Source organism: Armigeres subalbatus, chromosome 3 (genome assembly GCF_024139115.2).
Source record: "Armigeres subalbatus isolate Guangzhou_Male chromosome 3, GZ_Asu_2, whole genome shotgun sequence".
In the NCBI taxonomy this organism is placed as follows: Eukaryota; Metazoa; Arthropoda; class Insecta; order Diptera; family Culicidae; genus Armigeres; species Armigeres subalbatus.
Window position 1 is genome coordinate 262,689,721 of NC_085141.1, and position 14,643 is coordinate 262,704,363.

At 38.4% G+C, this 14,643-nt stretch overlaps 1 protein-coding gene across 6 annotated transcripts in view; it reads right to left on the reverse strand.

The window, feature by feature from the left end:
* Positions 1–14,643, reverse strand: part of LOC134223999 (uncharacterized) — a 368,032-nt gene that overhangs the window by 2,303 nt on the left and 351,086 nt on the right. For all 6 annotated transcript variants that reach the window (XM_062703225.1, XM_062703226.1, XM_062703224.1 and 3 more), the window contains one exon: positions 22–207. In XM_062703225.1, the coding sequence (XP_062559209.1) occupies positions 22–207 (186 nt within the window). The remainder of the gene's footprint in view (positions 1–21; positions 208–14,643) is intronic.

Here is a 14,643-nt window from a genome sequence, read left to right on the forward strand (position 1 = left end):
ATACTAATAGTAGCTACTCACAAGCAAGCAAGTTCATCAAGGAGGGCTCGTCGTTGGTATGATTGATTGGTTCGTGGCATCGATCCGGGTGCTGGCATAGTGGTGGTACCATTAATCGGCATGCTTTGGCTCAGTTGGACGGCGCGGAGAACTTCCAACAGTAAACTGACCCCATCTAACGGGCTGGATACAAATTCTTGGACAAAGCTGCATGAAAAAAGGAGTTACGAATGAAAAATAGATAATCAAAAGAGAAGGCGTTAGTTAATGAGTGGCGCTGATGGGTTTTTATAGTGATGGCACGTGCGCACGTAAGCATAAAGGCCGGTTGTTGGAACTGATGAGCAGTAAAGAAGATGCAGATAAGCTAATTATTCGGTTGGTTACCCAATGCGTCCACTGGTAGCTAATTTCAACAACGGTGATCAAACCACCAGGCGGTGTCGTAAAGTTAATTGGAGAAACAGCCCGATTATTGATCCAAATATAAATCAATGTGAAATTACGTAACATGCAGTAAAAAGTGCATCAATAGAAGTGTGTTATTTAATTGAAGCGGTAGCAAGTTCGCCAGCCCGTATGCTTTTCAAATACTCCGAATATCATAGCACAGGATTTGTTTCCATTTCCGAAATAAACTGGAATTAAACTTAAAGGTCACAATTTATTATCTGAAAATTACCCGCTAAGGAGAACTGTTGAGCTTTTTGCGTGTTTTAGCCTTTCTCGTGTGCTAAATGTGTTCAAAAGATATAGGAACAACTCAAAAAAGAACTTTGTATAGAAGGCCCAAAGACCAATAGTATTATATGTATACCAACAGATGCAGCTCGACGAACTGAGAAAATGCCTGCCTGTTTGTGCGTGTATACTGTATGTATGTAGTGCGCAAAAAACATGAATAGAAACAGACGATTCCGCCAAACATGATGTGTTTCTGGCTTTCGAAATAAATTTTGATAAGGGGCCTTATACTTATAACGTAAGCATTTTTTTTTCTGGGTTTTTCGACCCCCCTCCCTCCACATTTTTCTGGGATCCTCTAATGATGGCAAACATAATCTTCAGCACTTAACTGAGAAGCGACATATTTTTTGTTAGTTATGACGACAGAACTGAGCGTTTGATTAGTGTCGTCTGGAAAGGTCTCCCCATATATCACTGAATGAGATTGCGCCAGTTCAAGTAATTAAACAAGAAAACAAGAATTTTAACTTAAAACGGCTACGCAGTCTTTAAGGATTAAAACAAGATTTATATTTGTCCAACATTTCGACACGGGGTTGGTGTCTTCATAACATAATATTTTTCCCCTGATGAAGACACCAGCCCCGCGTAGCGTAGCCGTTTTAAGTTAAAATAACAATAAACAGTCGATCATTCGATAGCACAGAAAACAAGAATTTTAATCAGTTCACTTTCATAAAAGTGAACTTGGTAAAAAAAATTAAGGGTTTGGAAAGGTCTGTGTTATGTCCCATTGATTAAGAAAATTCCCGCAGTGCAGGCCTGGGGGAAATTTCCAAACCCCCACTCAGTGCTTCAAGTGCAAATGATGCTAAATGATGCATAATTTGTTGTTGTACTTTAACGCCAGCACACCTGTCCTATGAGAGAATATTTAAGTTGGAATTTGTCAAATGTGGTATTCTATGCTGATTCAGGTAGCATGGTAGTTTTTGCCGAAGTCGATATTTTGGAAAATTTGTCATGAAAATTGTAATAATAATGCTTGAACTGATTTCACTGATTTTATATCCAAATAAGATTATGTGAAAAATTTGGACAAATTATGTATCTTTAAAGGGATGGTCAAGTCAAGTCCTACGCCCCCCTCGCGGATATGTCATAGACCTTACCCACTGTCTAGGAGCTGGTACTCCACCTCCGATGTGGACTGTATGTTTTGGTCGCTTTGTAAAAGCGATCCTGGGGGTTTGAGGTGGACACAGATCGACCGACTTGAATGATTGCTTCGTGGGGTTTTCGGGTGCGCATCGTCGGAATTTTGGTCCACAGCTTAACACGTCTTTTGCACTTTACACATTTATTTACAGAAATCCATCAACATTAAATATCATAAGAAAATTATTTTGAGCTTTTTAGTGGAATGTCTTCACTTGTCATAAGACGAGTTTATACAATCCCATTGAATTCCACCACTTAATTGTATCTTGACAGATACGTATTTCGACCTCAACAGTAAGGCCGTCTTCAGTATCTCGTACTTGACTCGACTTCAAGTACGAGACACTGAAGACGGTCTTACTGTTGAGGCCGAAATACGTATCTGTCAAGATACAATTAAGTGGTGGAATTCAATGGAATTGTATAAACTCGTCTTATGACAAGTGATTAAATATCATTTAAGCATTTGGCTTTTAAACACTTTAATAACACGAACTACATTTATTTGATTTACACACTACATATGTGTATTTGGCCTTAATTCCTTTGGACATTCGGACCCTGTCCGATCCTTTCAGTAGCGAGCGAGTAAAAAAACTTTTCTTCATTGAGATGGCGCCGTCACTGTGTCGAAATTTCTCTTTTGCATATTTCACCAAGGGATACTGACGCTCAAACATTCCCGCCCGCCCTGAAATGCGCATATGGACAGATTGGGTTGGTTTTGGTTCTGGGATATTGCTTTGGGATGCTTGTTTTCCAGCTGAACACCCTATCTTCCTTCGTTTTATAGGTTTTACAATCTCCGAAACATTCTGGTGACTTCTTGTCCTTTGTTGACAATCTTCCACCACCTTTCATTTGGTATTCCATAATCTTTTCTGGTATACAGCAGCAGGATGTGCCGTCTCTTCGCTGCTTTACTACTTAGAAATCGTCTTGATTGCTTTCTTTGGCTTGATCTGTATGCCACTGCCAAGTAGCGTACTTGCTCGGAAAAGTGATAACGTTGCTCTGGTTCCTTCGGTACCATACGTTTTGGCTTGAACCTGCGGCTCGGCGATACATTTGATACACACAAGCTTCATGGAAATGTATTTGCCATCCTGATCGATTGAACGAACTGCTCTTTAAAGGTTGCTTCTTTCTTCGATTCCCTATCAAAGGACCCAATATACTCTTCGTACAACGAATTAGCTTCTTCTCAAGGCAAACTGACACATTGCTTGTAATGTGGTGTTTATTGTGCGGCCTGTCCATACATCCGGACAATGCACACTGCACAGTCAAACACTGACTAAGTGAGAATTGGAAGACCTTCATCAAGTGGCACTTTATTTCCGGATTGTAATCCAGCACGAGGTCAATAGCCTCGGATCTAAAAAACGTTGGGTCCGCTATCCTCAAACCTTCGGGGAACTCCCATTTCGTCACATCTAGAGTTGGTAGCTGGGAGATTCGCTGTCACCTTCGGCAGCAACACGAATTCCTACCTGAGAATCCTGTAACTCGCGACCATATGATGAACCTTCTGCTTCACATTCATGTTGGCTCATCCTATTCCGCATACTTCAACAACCGCCAGTTGCCTTTGAACCTTCAGTTGTGGAGCCACCTTCTCAGTCATGAAGTTGCACTCGGAGCCGGAATCTAGAAGTGCTCTGGCCGGAACATGGACTTCATTCATTCCTTCCACTAGGACGACGGGAGTATCGACGATGCTTTTGTTCCGGATACATTGGATGATACCTGCGCTGGTGTTCCTCCTTGTGTAATCGGTTTTTCGGCAGAGATGCATCCTGAACAGAATATGAGCTTGATTTCTATCCGTTAGAAGCCCTCGTGTTCCATTATTAGACGAAAATGTGTAGCGACGGCTTGAATATGTTTTCCTAGGATACAAGTTGCTATGTTAGGTCAGTGCACTTGAACAGTGTGCTTTGTTCAGAACGTTTTGAATATGAGTACGTGTCCGTTTAAATCTTGGACATTGGTATAGGACGTGATTTTCTTGACATGCTACACAGCACAAATGTTCTCCTGCACAATGGTGTAGCTGAAGTGCCGAAACGGTGACATTTTTTTTGAGGGGGTTCTATCTTGGAACCAGAGGACTTGGGTGGTAGAGCAGCAAGGACTTTCACTCTACGCTGGAGGAAATCAGTTTGATCCTTGACCGTATTCTGCTCCTTAGTTGACGATAATTCTTCTCAGTTTCTTTTAGTCGCCGGACCTAGTCGCGCGCATATATCTTTATATTCGGCAGGATGAACTACCTGATTTACCGTCTGCATAGACCGCTCGAAGCCCTCCAGTAGGGACCGCTTCAGTTACTTTCTATCGTTATGACGTTTCATTAGAGAGTCCCATGCGACCTGGTAGTTCTCCCGCATGATGCCCAGCTGATCCTCAAGTGACTTGGCTTCGCCTGTCAAGCACCATTTCAGGTAGTGGAACTTTTCCATTTCCGGTAAGGCTACCTTCCTATGTATGAGCGAAAAATATAAGCTACTGAAGCTCAACCAATCATTGATGTTGCCGTCGAAAGTTTGCAACACGATTTGAGGCAACGGCACTCGTTCCATGGTAGCTTGGTGTGCCACTTCCGGTTTCGGGCTGATTGGTGGAGGACTGGTGGTTCCTCGAACTTTCTGACCTTGTCCAATAGCAAAGACTTTAAGTCATAGTACTTGCTACCGTACTCCGACCGCTGCTTGGAACAGTTGGTCTCCTCCTCGTAAGGCTTGTTCGCGACAAAATCTGGACAGACAACGTTGAGAATAAAAATGAACTATGTAGTCAGTTTATTCGGCACAGTGCTCAATTCAAATGACTTCATTCCTTGTAGACGCTTCGATGTATACACTAAAGTTGGTGTCATTTTAATTTTCTTAGAAACAGTTCGCGCCGAAAGATATGTCCTCTACTGTAGTATTCGTTTCACTTTCTTATTCTTCCATAAATCCGTTTTTGTTCAAGTCCTTGGGATTCTTGTTGCTGGCAAAGAAGCATCATACTATTTTAAGACTCTATGACCAGGGCTTACATGAAAACAAAAGCTTTCTAGCAAGATTTCGAATCGAAAGCCCTAAATTCCAATGCAGCTGCACACGATTGATTTTCGAACCTGCTCTTCCTTAGCCACCATTATCCATTAAGTACTTCTAATACTAATAAATAAAATATTTTGATAGAACAGACATACGTACATCATTCTTCGAAATACTTCACTCGTTGATGATGGTATTTCAAAAGTTATACGTTTTTTGGGGTGTCCAGATTTTGTCGCAAACAAGCCTTAGTAGTCATCGTGGGTTTCAGGATCACATCGTTCATATTGCCCTCAGCTCATCCAGCTCTTCCAGCCACACCGTTATCCGATTTTTCACTCCGCTCAACTTGTCAATAAACCCACATATGCTCTGGAACATGTTGATGAGTGACCGCAGTGTTGTCTTCAGTGTCTTCATCGCTGGAAATTTCCTGTTGGTCAATGCCATCGGAGGGTAGCTAAAGCCGGAATGGTATGATAGGCAGGGCATGTTACAAGAATGTCTGACAGCAATCCTGCAAATAAGGTTCACTTCCGATCCGGTATGAAAGCCGTTCGAATTGAAACCATCGAACATTTTATGCCAAATGAAAATTAACATTATTTTTCATTATTATATGTTTCTTAAAATGCAGTTTGTGAAAAACGAACAAAAACAAATTCCTTATACCTAGAAATGGGATTGGAAATTGGATGATTTGTGCAGTTGATGAGATTATAGCCACTGAGGGAAACGAAGTTGGATCGAGGCGCAAGTACGCTGGCCAGGCTGAAAACTGCAATCTGAACTCATAAATAATGACAAGTAATGACGATATATCAAATTTAAGAATTTAGGAATTTAGGAATTTAGGATTCAGGAATTTATTTAGGGATTTAGATTGATTTATTTATCGGCTTTATCGGTCAGTCCTACTCAACCCTAGCAGCACAATCCAGACAAATCTGGTCAGCAGCTCAAATGTGACTAAATTTGATTGCATTTGAGACACAGACACTTTTGGGCGACACGTGTGTCGCTTGGTATTAGGGAGTAGATAATCGAAAGTAATTATTCAAAAATAAACAGATTGAAAGCCGTTCGCTAGGGTGCGGACAAGTATAAAGCGACAGAATGTGGAAGGGAGGCATAGAGACCATCTAGTGAACAGCACACAATCGAATCGTAAATCTTCTTGCGTAACGTCCTGGTTGTGGGCGGCTTGGTTAGTGGTATGGAAACTACCATGACAAGACAGACCTGTCATAGCCGATAAAGAAATCGGTCATAATCACGATCGCAAAATCTGTCTCAGCAATTTAGGAATCTAGGAATTCAGAAATTTAGAAATTCAGGAATTTCGGAATATGGGAATTTATTTAGGAATATATGAATTTGGGATGATCCAGGAGTTTAAAAACAAACATAGGAACATAGGAATAACGTGCGACCCTGAAAAGAGGGGTAGTGCAGCCTGGGCACTGTTGTCCTTCTGACATCAGCTAGAGTGAGAGGGTGCGTCCTGTGGGGTCTGCCTAGGATGTGGTGGGGTTCGACAGTGGGCTCTGTTGAACTTCTATAAAAAGCTGCATGTGTCCCCAAGCAGGCCCTATCAAAGCGACCGTGTGCCGCTCAAAGCGCACTAGCCTAGTCCTGGTGTTGTGTGGGACTTTAAACAAATTTATCCCGACTGATCGAGCGTCTGTCCACCAAGGAGGTGCGGCTCCAACAGCGTCTGTTCTGGCATCCAGCGGCTGAGTATGAAATGCTCTTCCCCGGAAACTATACCTAAGATGGCAGCCCCATCCCGGTGGATAGGAAACCTTGGGCCAACAACCTACTGTTCCCGAAACATCAATTTGTTCGAGAGTCCGATAATGAAAGAATACGGATTGATTTTACGGCGACGACTCTTAGCGCGAAACAACGGACACGAATAGGAACATGGAACGTTTTAACCCGAGCCCAGCAGGGTAAATTGGCACAACTTGCCAATGAGGCACGCCGCATGAAGCTTGAGATCCTGGGACTGAGTGAAGTCCGTTGGCCAAACTTTGGAGAACACAGAACGCCGTCGGGCAAGTTCTGCTATACTCTGGTTTACGAGGTGAACACGCTCCCCGGCATCGCGGAGTTGGCTTCCTACTAAGCGCTCAGGCACACTCTGCGCTTATGAAGTGGGAACCTATAAGCCTATAAGGAACCTCATTCTGGCAACACTGTTCAAGTGGCTTTAACGACTTTTTTTGTTTGCTCTATTTATATCATATTATGTGAAGTGAAAAACGCAGATAAATTCATAAAAACCGGTTGGAGGTTTTAGCCAAAGCTAGAAAGTGATTTAAGGGTGTAGTGCTTGAAAGAAAATTTTATAACAACTTATAAATACTTATTTAAAAGAAGCATTTCATTTGACTGTTTCGATATACGCTCAAATACATCTTATTCATTGGGCGATCAAAGTGTGTGTTTGTTGTATGGTTGTTGCTGCTGCTGCTGTTGTACTGTATCGATAGCTCTCTCATCGCGAGTATTGGTTTATACTATATCCACACTACGGACGAATAACATGTTATTCGCGCTTTGGTGTTATTCGGCCAATAACATGTTATTCGAAGGTAATATTCCCATACATTTCTGGCAGCCGAATAACACCTTTGAAAAACATGTTATTGCGAATAACATGATACAACTGATCGAATTTGCTGCTCGACTGAAGTCCGAAGGCCCTGCGCATGTTTTCTTGCATTCAAGTGGTTGGTCCAGAGATGCCAGATTTGAAGACATGTCTTCAATTTGAAGACATTTGAATCTCTGTGAAGACATTTATTTCGTGAAGACATTTTGAAGACTTTTCAAAATATTTGAAGACTTATCTACTTATTTGAAGATACTTGAAGACAATCAATAAGCCAGCAAATAGAAAATGCAATTTTATTACTTACTTATAAGCTCTGCGACTTTTATATATAGATTATATAAATATAACAAAAGTTATGATAGTCTTTGTCTCGGGCTTAGAAACTCAAACATAAAAATACATTCACACCAGCCGGTTGTTAACTGCAACGCATTTCAGTCCTCAGATGCACTTTAAGTTGTGCGCTTGTAAAAAAATTCTCAATGGCAGCATTCGTCTGAATTTTCCTTGGCGGTGGCGGCGTTTTTCACGTGTATGTAAAAAGGTATTTCGATCATTACATCGGATTGGAATGACCGATCTAATTAATGGCAGACTGAATTCTTCTATGATTTGATTTAATCTATTCAACCGCTGAACTGGAAACAGTTTTTTCTAAATTCCTTCCGAATTCATCTGATCTTTTTGGCATTTCCATGTGACATTCCTCTGAATATCATTCGGGAAACTCTTTGAATTTTCCATGCATTTTAAAAGAATTTTCAGTGAAAATTTAAATGATTTTTTCGTGTAAAATAGGGAGAATTTTCGATGAAAATCGGAGAATTGAAATCAAGAATTCAATACAAATTATCTTGGAAATTTATAATAATTTCCGTAAAGAAGAAATAAAGGAAATCCTCCAAAACTTGAACGGGAAATTCGGCACCAACATTTCAAAAGGGCGTAACTGATTTTGTAAACAAGAGCTTCTCACGTCGCTAGTGGGCACGCGCACAGAAGGGATAGATTTTGTTTTCATCGGGCCATGCATACGAAGCGTTTTCCGATCAAAACAAATCCTATCCATGCGCTTGTAAGAGAAGGATGAGTAAACGTCAGCAAGCTCTATTTTATCTCAACTACCACAAGTTCTTTTGAACTCCCGCAATAAATCTCTTTAATGTTAAATGGATATTTCTGAAAATTTCCAAGGTAAATTTCTACTGGAAAATCTTCTAAAAAGAAATTCAGAAGAAAAAACACACAAAAAACGGTGGAATTTCAATTAAAGACTCAGTAGAAAATTCAGAGGAAGCTTGCCACACTTTCGTTAAATTCTTCCTTAATTCCTTTGGTAATTTTTCTAGAACCTTTGGACATTCATCCAGTATTTTCTCTGAGAATTCCTCTATGACTTTCTTCAAAAAATCGTTCTGGTATTCTTTCTGAAATTCCTCCTGAAGTTCCGCCAGAAATTCGTCCGAACGCTTCAGGAATGTCTCCCAAAAACCTCCAGGATTTCTTTTGGATTCCTGCGAAAGTACATCTAAGAATTCCTTCGGAAGATCCTCCAGAAGTTCCTCAAAACTCCTCCGGGAGTTCCTTCAGGAATTCCTCCAGCAGTTCTTCCAAGAACTCCTCCAGAAGTTTTGATAGAAATTCTTCCGAAAGTTCCCCAGGAATTCCTGCGGAAGCTTCTTCAGGGATCCCTTCGGAAGTTTGTTTAGGAATTCTTCTGGAAGACTTTCCAAGAATGTTGTTGAAAGATTCTACAAAAATGCGTCTGAAAGCAAACTATGAAATTTTTCTGGTATTTCCTTCAGAATTTCTTTCGAAAATTTCTGCAGCATTACCTCAAAAAGCTCCTTCAAGCATTCCTCCGGAAGTTTCTCCAGAATTTTTTTCCGGATTTCACCAGAAATTCCTCCAGATATTCCTCAGGAATATCCTTCAGGAATTCATCCAGAAAATCCATCCGGAATTAATCATGAAGTTTCTACAGTTTCTATTGCTCAAGTTCCTCCAAGAATTCCTCCTGAAAATCCTCCAGCAATTCCTTTATAAGTTCCTTCAGAAATTTCACCGGAAGTTCCTTTAATAAATCTTTTGGGAGTTTCAACAGGAATTCCAAGGGAAATTTCTTCAGCAGTCTTCCAGAAGTAATTAGAAGCTCCATCCAGAAGAAATGCGTATAAGTAATAAAAGCTACATCAGAAGTTCATCCGGAAGTTGCGCCAGGAATTTATCCGGATGTTCCTTAGAAAGTTCACTGGATGTTTCTTCACGATCTTCACGGTAAGTTTTGAATCCCTCCAACGATTTTTTTAAAAGAAACTTGGAAATATTCCACGTTGAAATTCAGTTAGATAATCCGGTGGAGTTTTGATCAAAGACTCAGTAGAAAATCCAGGGAAAACTCTGTCTTGTGAAAATTTTACAGAATATTCTTGAATTCTGACAATTTGAATGTAAAAAAAAAACATTATTAAAAACATCAGTAAAACAAGGAGGTTATTGAATTTATTTACGTATTGGATTTTGAAATTTCTCGCTGATAATCATAATTTTAATATTGAAGACATTTGAAGACATTTTTAAACTACTGAGAAGACATTTGAAAATATCATCTGGCATCCCTGGGTTGGTCATTTCGTGTGTCCAATTGGATATACGGCAATGTCATTTTTGATTTCCTTTTTGTTTTCTATCGGATTCTCCAATCAGCTGTGTAGAACGATGGACTGAAAATTGACAAGGTATACTTCATGATGGACTGTCGCATTTAATATTTAATATTTAATATTTAATATTTAATATTTAATATTTAATATTTAATATTTAATATTTAATATTTATTATTTAATATTTAATATTAATTATTTAATATTTAACATTTAATATTTAATATTCAAAATTAAATATTTATAAATATTAAATGTAAAATACTGAAAAAAAATTAAAATATAAAATATTAAATATTAAATATTAAATATAAAATATTAAATATTTAATATTAAATATTAAATATTAAATTCTAAATATTAAATATAAAATATTAAAAACTAAAAATTAAAAATTAAATATTAAATATTGAAAATTAAATATTAAATTTTGATTATATTACCAAGTAGCTGCTGACTTGCATTTTGAGTTCCTAATTATGTGAAGGAGAAACAATTTAGAAATTGCCTGTAGAATGCACACGATAAGTCGTAATCGGTACTGGATTCCGCCGATCTAATATTGGATTTCTCCCGATAGTCAGAAGATCGTGTGCATCGAAGAGTTGTAGAAGTACTCCGGTGTTCGGGTGAACGAACCACATCGCGAAAGAATTGATCATTTCGAAATTCCGGCCATACTTGAAAACCCGCCATTGTAACGTATTCCACAAGTGTTCGACTTCTCATAACTCATAATAAAAGTTAAATGGAATTAAATTAGGAATGCATTGAACCCAAGTAACAAAGTTTGTTGAATGAAAGTGAAAAAAAAACATATAGGTTGTTTATGTTTAGTTAAGTTGGAAGTGAGTTTTCAATAACATTCACTCAAAATAATATGATCTGTAAATTTAATACAACAAAAACTGTTGATAAATGTTTCATTTCAAAAAAAAAATTTACAGGATTGGATGAAAAAAATCCATGCATACGTATTTTTGAAATTCCATTTTGATAAAATAAATTAAAATACACATACATGGTATTTGAAATTCATGTCGATCATAACTGCATATCTTCTAACTAAACAAATGTCAAAAAATGAACATGTTTATTGAAAGTTCGAGAAATCATCCTGGCGACATGTTCTATGTCTAGAGAGTGTAAAACAAAACATCTTGAAAAACCAAACAAATGTCAAAAAATTACATGTTATCAGAAAGTCGTAATGTAATACTAAGGACACACCTGTGGTACTTGTACCATGGTACAAGAAAATTATTCCAAGACTATCTTTAATAAAGAGAATAATCAGTACGGTACTCATTTCAAGATTCTTGTACCATGGTACTTATACCACCAGTGAGTCATTAGTATAATACAAAACATCTTCTATCAATCAATAAGCTGTATGTTTAACAGACTGAGAACTGAGAAAATGGTGAAGGATACCAAGTTGAAAAGCGGGCCAGGTTCCACTTGGAATGTAGACCCATAGAAGAAGAAGAAGTAAATGCGTTTGAATATCTTTATTTCGGTCGAATCGTTCTACTCTAGTATCTATTATAGTTAGTAGTACTCCACGATCCCTTCCTAGCGTAACGTAGTTCCGTCCCTGGCCTCGTTCACCTAAGTTGAGATATAAATGGAATGTGATGAATGGTTTTTGCTGATTTTGGCAACTAATACCATCTCCTCTGATGACGATTACGTGCGATATCATCCTGCGTTGTTCAATTGTTATTTTATTATAAAAATTGGAAGTTACTTCGTACATCCTCTTGTGGGTGAAACGACGGTGGGTTTCTTACTCTTAAAACCAATTATAGTACTATCACTACCGGCAACTTGTGGTCTTCCAATGACCTTTTGAGTAAAACTGGATCTACAGAATAGGTGCAGAATAATCAACCAACACTGATGACACTTCCCATTGGGTCCAAGGACTAGACGCATCTAAATACATAAAATTATTACCGTCAGCAACATTATTTCGAAAATTTAAAAAATATATTGCATAATAAACTGTTTCGGGCTTACCGCAATAAAAAGCCGTCGGTCGCTCCAAACGATAGTACTGAATATTTTTGGAATTTTCACCGTTGTTCGCGAGTTAGCTCGGGTTCCAGGAATCCTGTTTTCTCGCGGTGCGGTTGTTCCGCGAATTCCATTGTCACACTGTTTTGGTAATACAATTTTGTTTAACTTGAATTCACGTTGGCTCGTCTTGCAGCTGCTAAACATTATTTCTGAACAATCTTGACCTCCCAGGCTCCATTGATGCTTTCTGCCTGTGTAATATTTATGGAATCCTCGACTTCACATCCCGTTCACACACCATTTTATATAGAAAGCAACATCAGTAAACAAGCTAATGAAATTACCTACACTCAGCGAACTGGACTATCGAAATTCATAACTGGCGCCTTATGAATCTTCGACTGATTATCCCACGAACAGTGTTTCTTATACGCAGTTACCTTTCAGAGTAATCAAGCGTCGATGGGCGTGTGGTCTACATACCGGCCTCCCAACCCCGACGTCCATGGTTCGAATTCAGTCTGCCGCACTTCACTTTTTTTCAAATGAAAATCAACATTCATAAGGCAACATATTGAAATTCATACCGATTCCTTGTGGCGAATTTCCATAAGGCGTTTGATTGAAAATCATACGTCCATTTTCCTCAGTGTACTTGTAACCAAAAGTTCCTAGCCAATTTGCGATGGAAAAATGAGCAAAATAAAATTTAAACGAAGCACACAAATACTTCTGGCTTTTTATCGCACACTAATCATTATCAGTTTCAACCCATACTGAACTCAAGCCTTCTATGTTTGGTCCCCTTCTTGCAATTACGAAAAAAAGCAAATCAATAATAAATCTCATCACGGTTATTTTATTGCAAACAGAATAATTGTTTAATAATAATTGAATTCTAATTTGAAGAATCTCGCTGCATATTTGTAAACAAACAACAAACTGCTCGAAAAAATTTGGCGCTTGACACATGCTGTCAGCTGTCAAATAGTATTACCTAAAATGCTAGTGCGAACGGTTTTGTTATTCAGAAGTAACACCTTCGAATAACATGTTATTCAGCTGTAATCTGAACAAGGCATTACTCTGTTCCGTGGCGCGAAAATACATGGGGAATCTGCTCGATTTGCCGTAGATCTAGTACGTCGCAATTGTACGCAATATTGTTGTGGTTCTGTCTTGCAGGCAAGGGCTGTGATTTGTATGCGGCTGAGCTCAAACAGTTTTCATGCAATTGATCAGCTGTGGTCGGAAATAGATAGATTTGACTTTTGGATGGAATGAGAAGTGAGTGAAGACAGCGACCCGTGTGATTAGTAGTGCGGTGGGACCTTTGATTGAGTAAACGGTCGGTGCACAGCGCCGCAAATGCATGTGAAGTAATGAATGATTTTTTTTGTTTGATTGCTGTTGTCATGAATAAGTAAAGTGATTCGAATTTCTCAAGTGATTATATGCTCTTCAAATATAGGGGATTGAACTCAACAAAGTTTGGCGCAAATTTTAAACTGTGTTTTTAATTTATTTATTTATATGCGTTCTTTTAATTTGTATTTCGCTCGTAATTATCAAATTTGATGTAAATATTTGTTTGATTCTCTCTCGAATTCAGTGGTTTTTCCTTTAATCTCATTTTTATTACCGTGCTGTATTATTTATTTTTCTTTTAATTTGGTGTACAATGGATAAGGATCTTGTAAATTGTATGCAATGTAAAAAACCAGAACCTGATCCTAAGAATATGATAACTTGTATGTACTGCTTCTCTAGTTTCCACTTTGAATGCAAGGATATCTATGGAAAAGCAAAACACAAAATAAAACGGGACAAATATTTCTGTGCTGTCAAATGCGCCGAATTATTTAAACGAATTACAGAAATGTCATCTAACAAATCATCAATGCTATCTATGGTAAATGCTGAAATACAAAACTTTGTCTCTCAAGTGGTTTCTGAAATGAATTGTGTCAAATCTGAAGTGAAAACGGTATGTATGGCAATAGATGAGTCCCAGGAATTCCTGGCCTCAAAATTTGACCGCATTGTTACTGAGTTCAACGCTTTGAAAGCGGAAAATGAAGATCTCAAGCAACAGATTGATCAACTAAAAAGTCGCAAACAACCCTGCAATCAACTGTTCAAAAAGTGGAACGTGGAATGAATTGTGCTGATATGGAAATTATCTCTAATAATGTTATGGTTTTCGGATTACCTTCTACCTCTGGAGAAAATGTTCCAGAACTAATAAAGTCAACTGTAGGAAAAATTGGGGTCAACCTAAGTACTAGATCATTGGTGTCTGCTACTAGATTGTTTAAACCCAACAAACCGAATACCTTGGTACCAATAAGGGCAGTATTCCGCTCCAAATCGGATA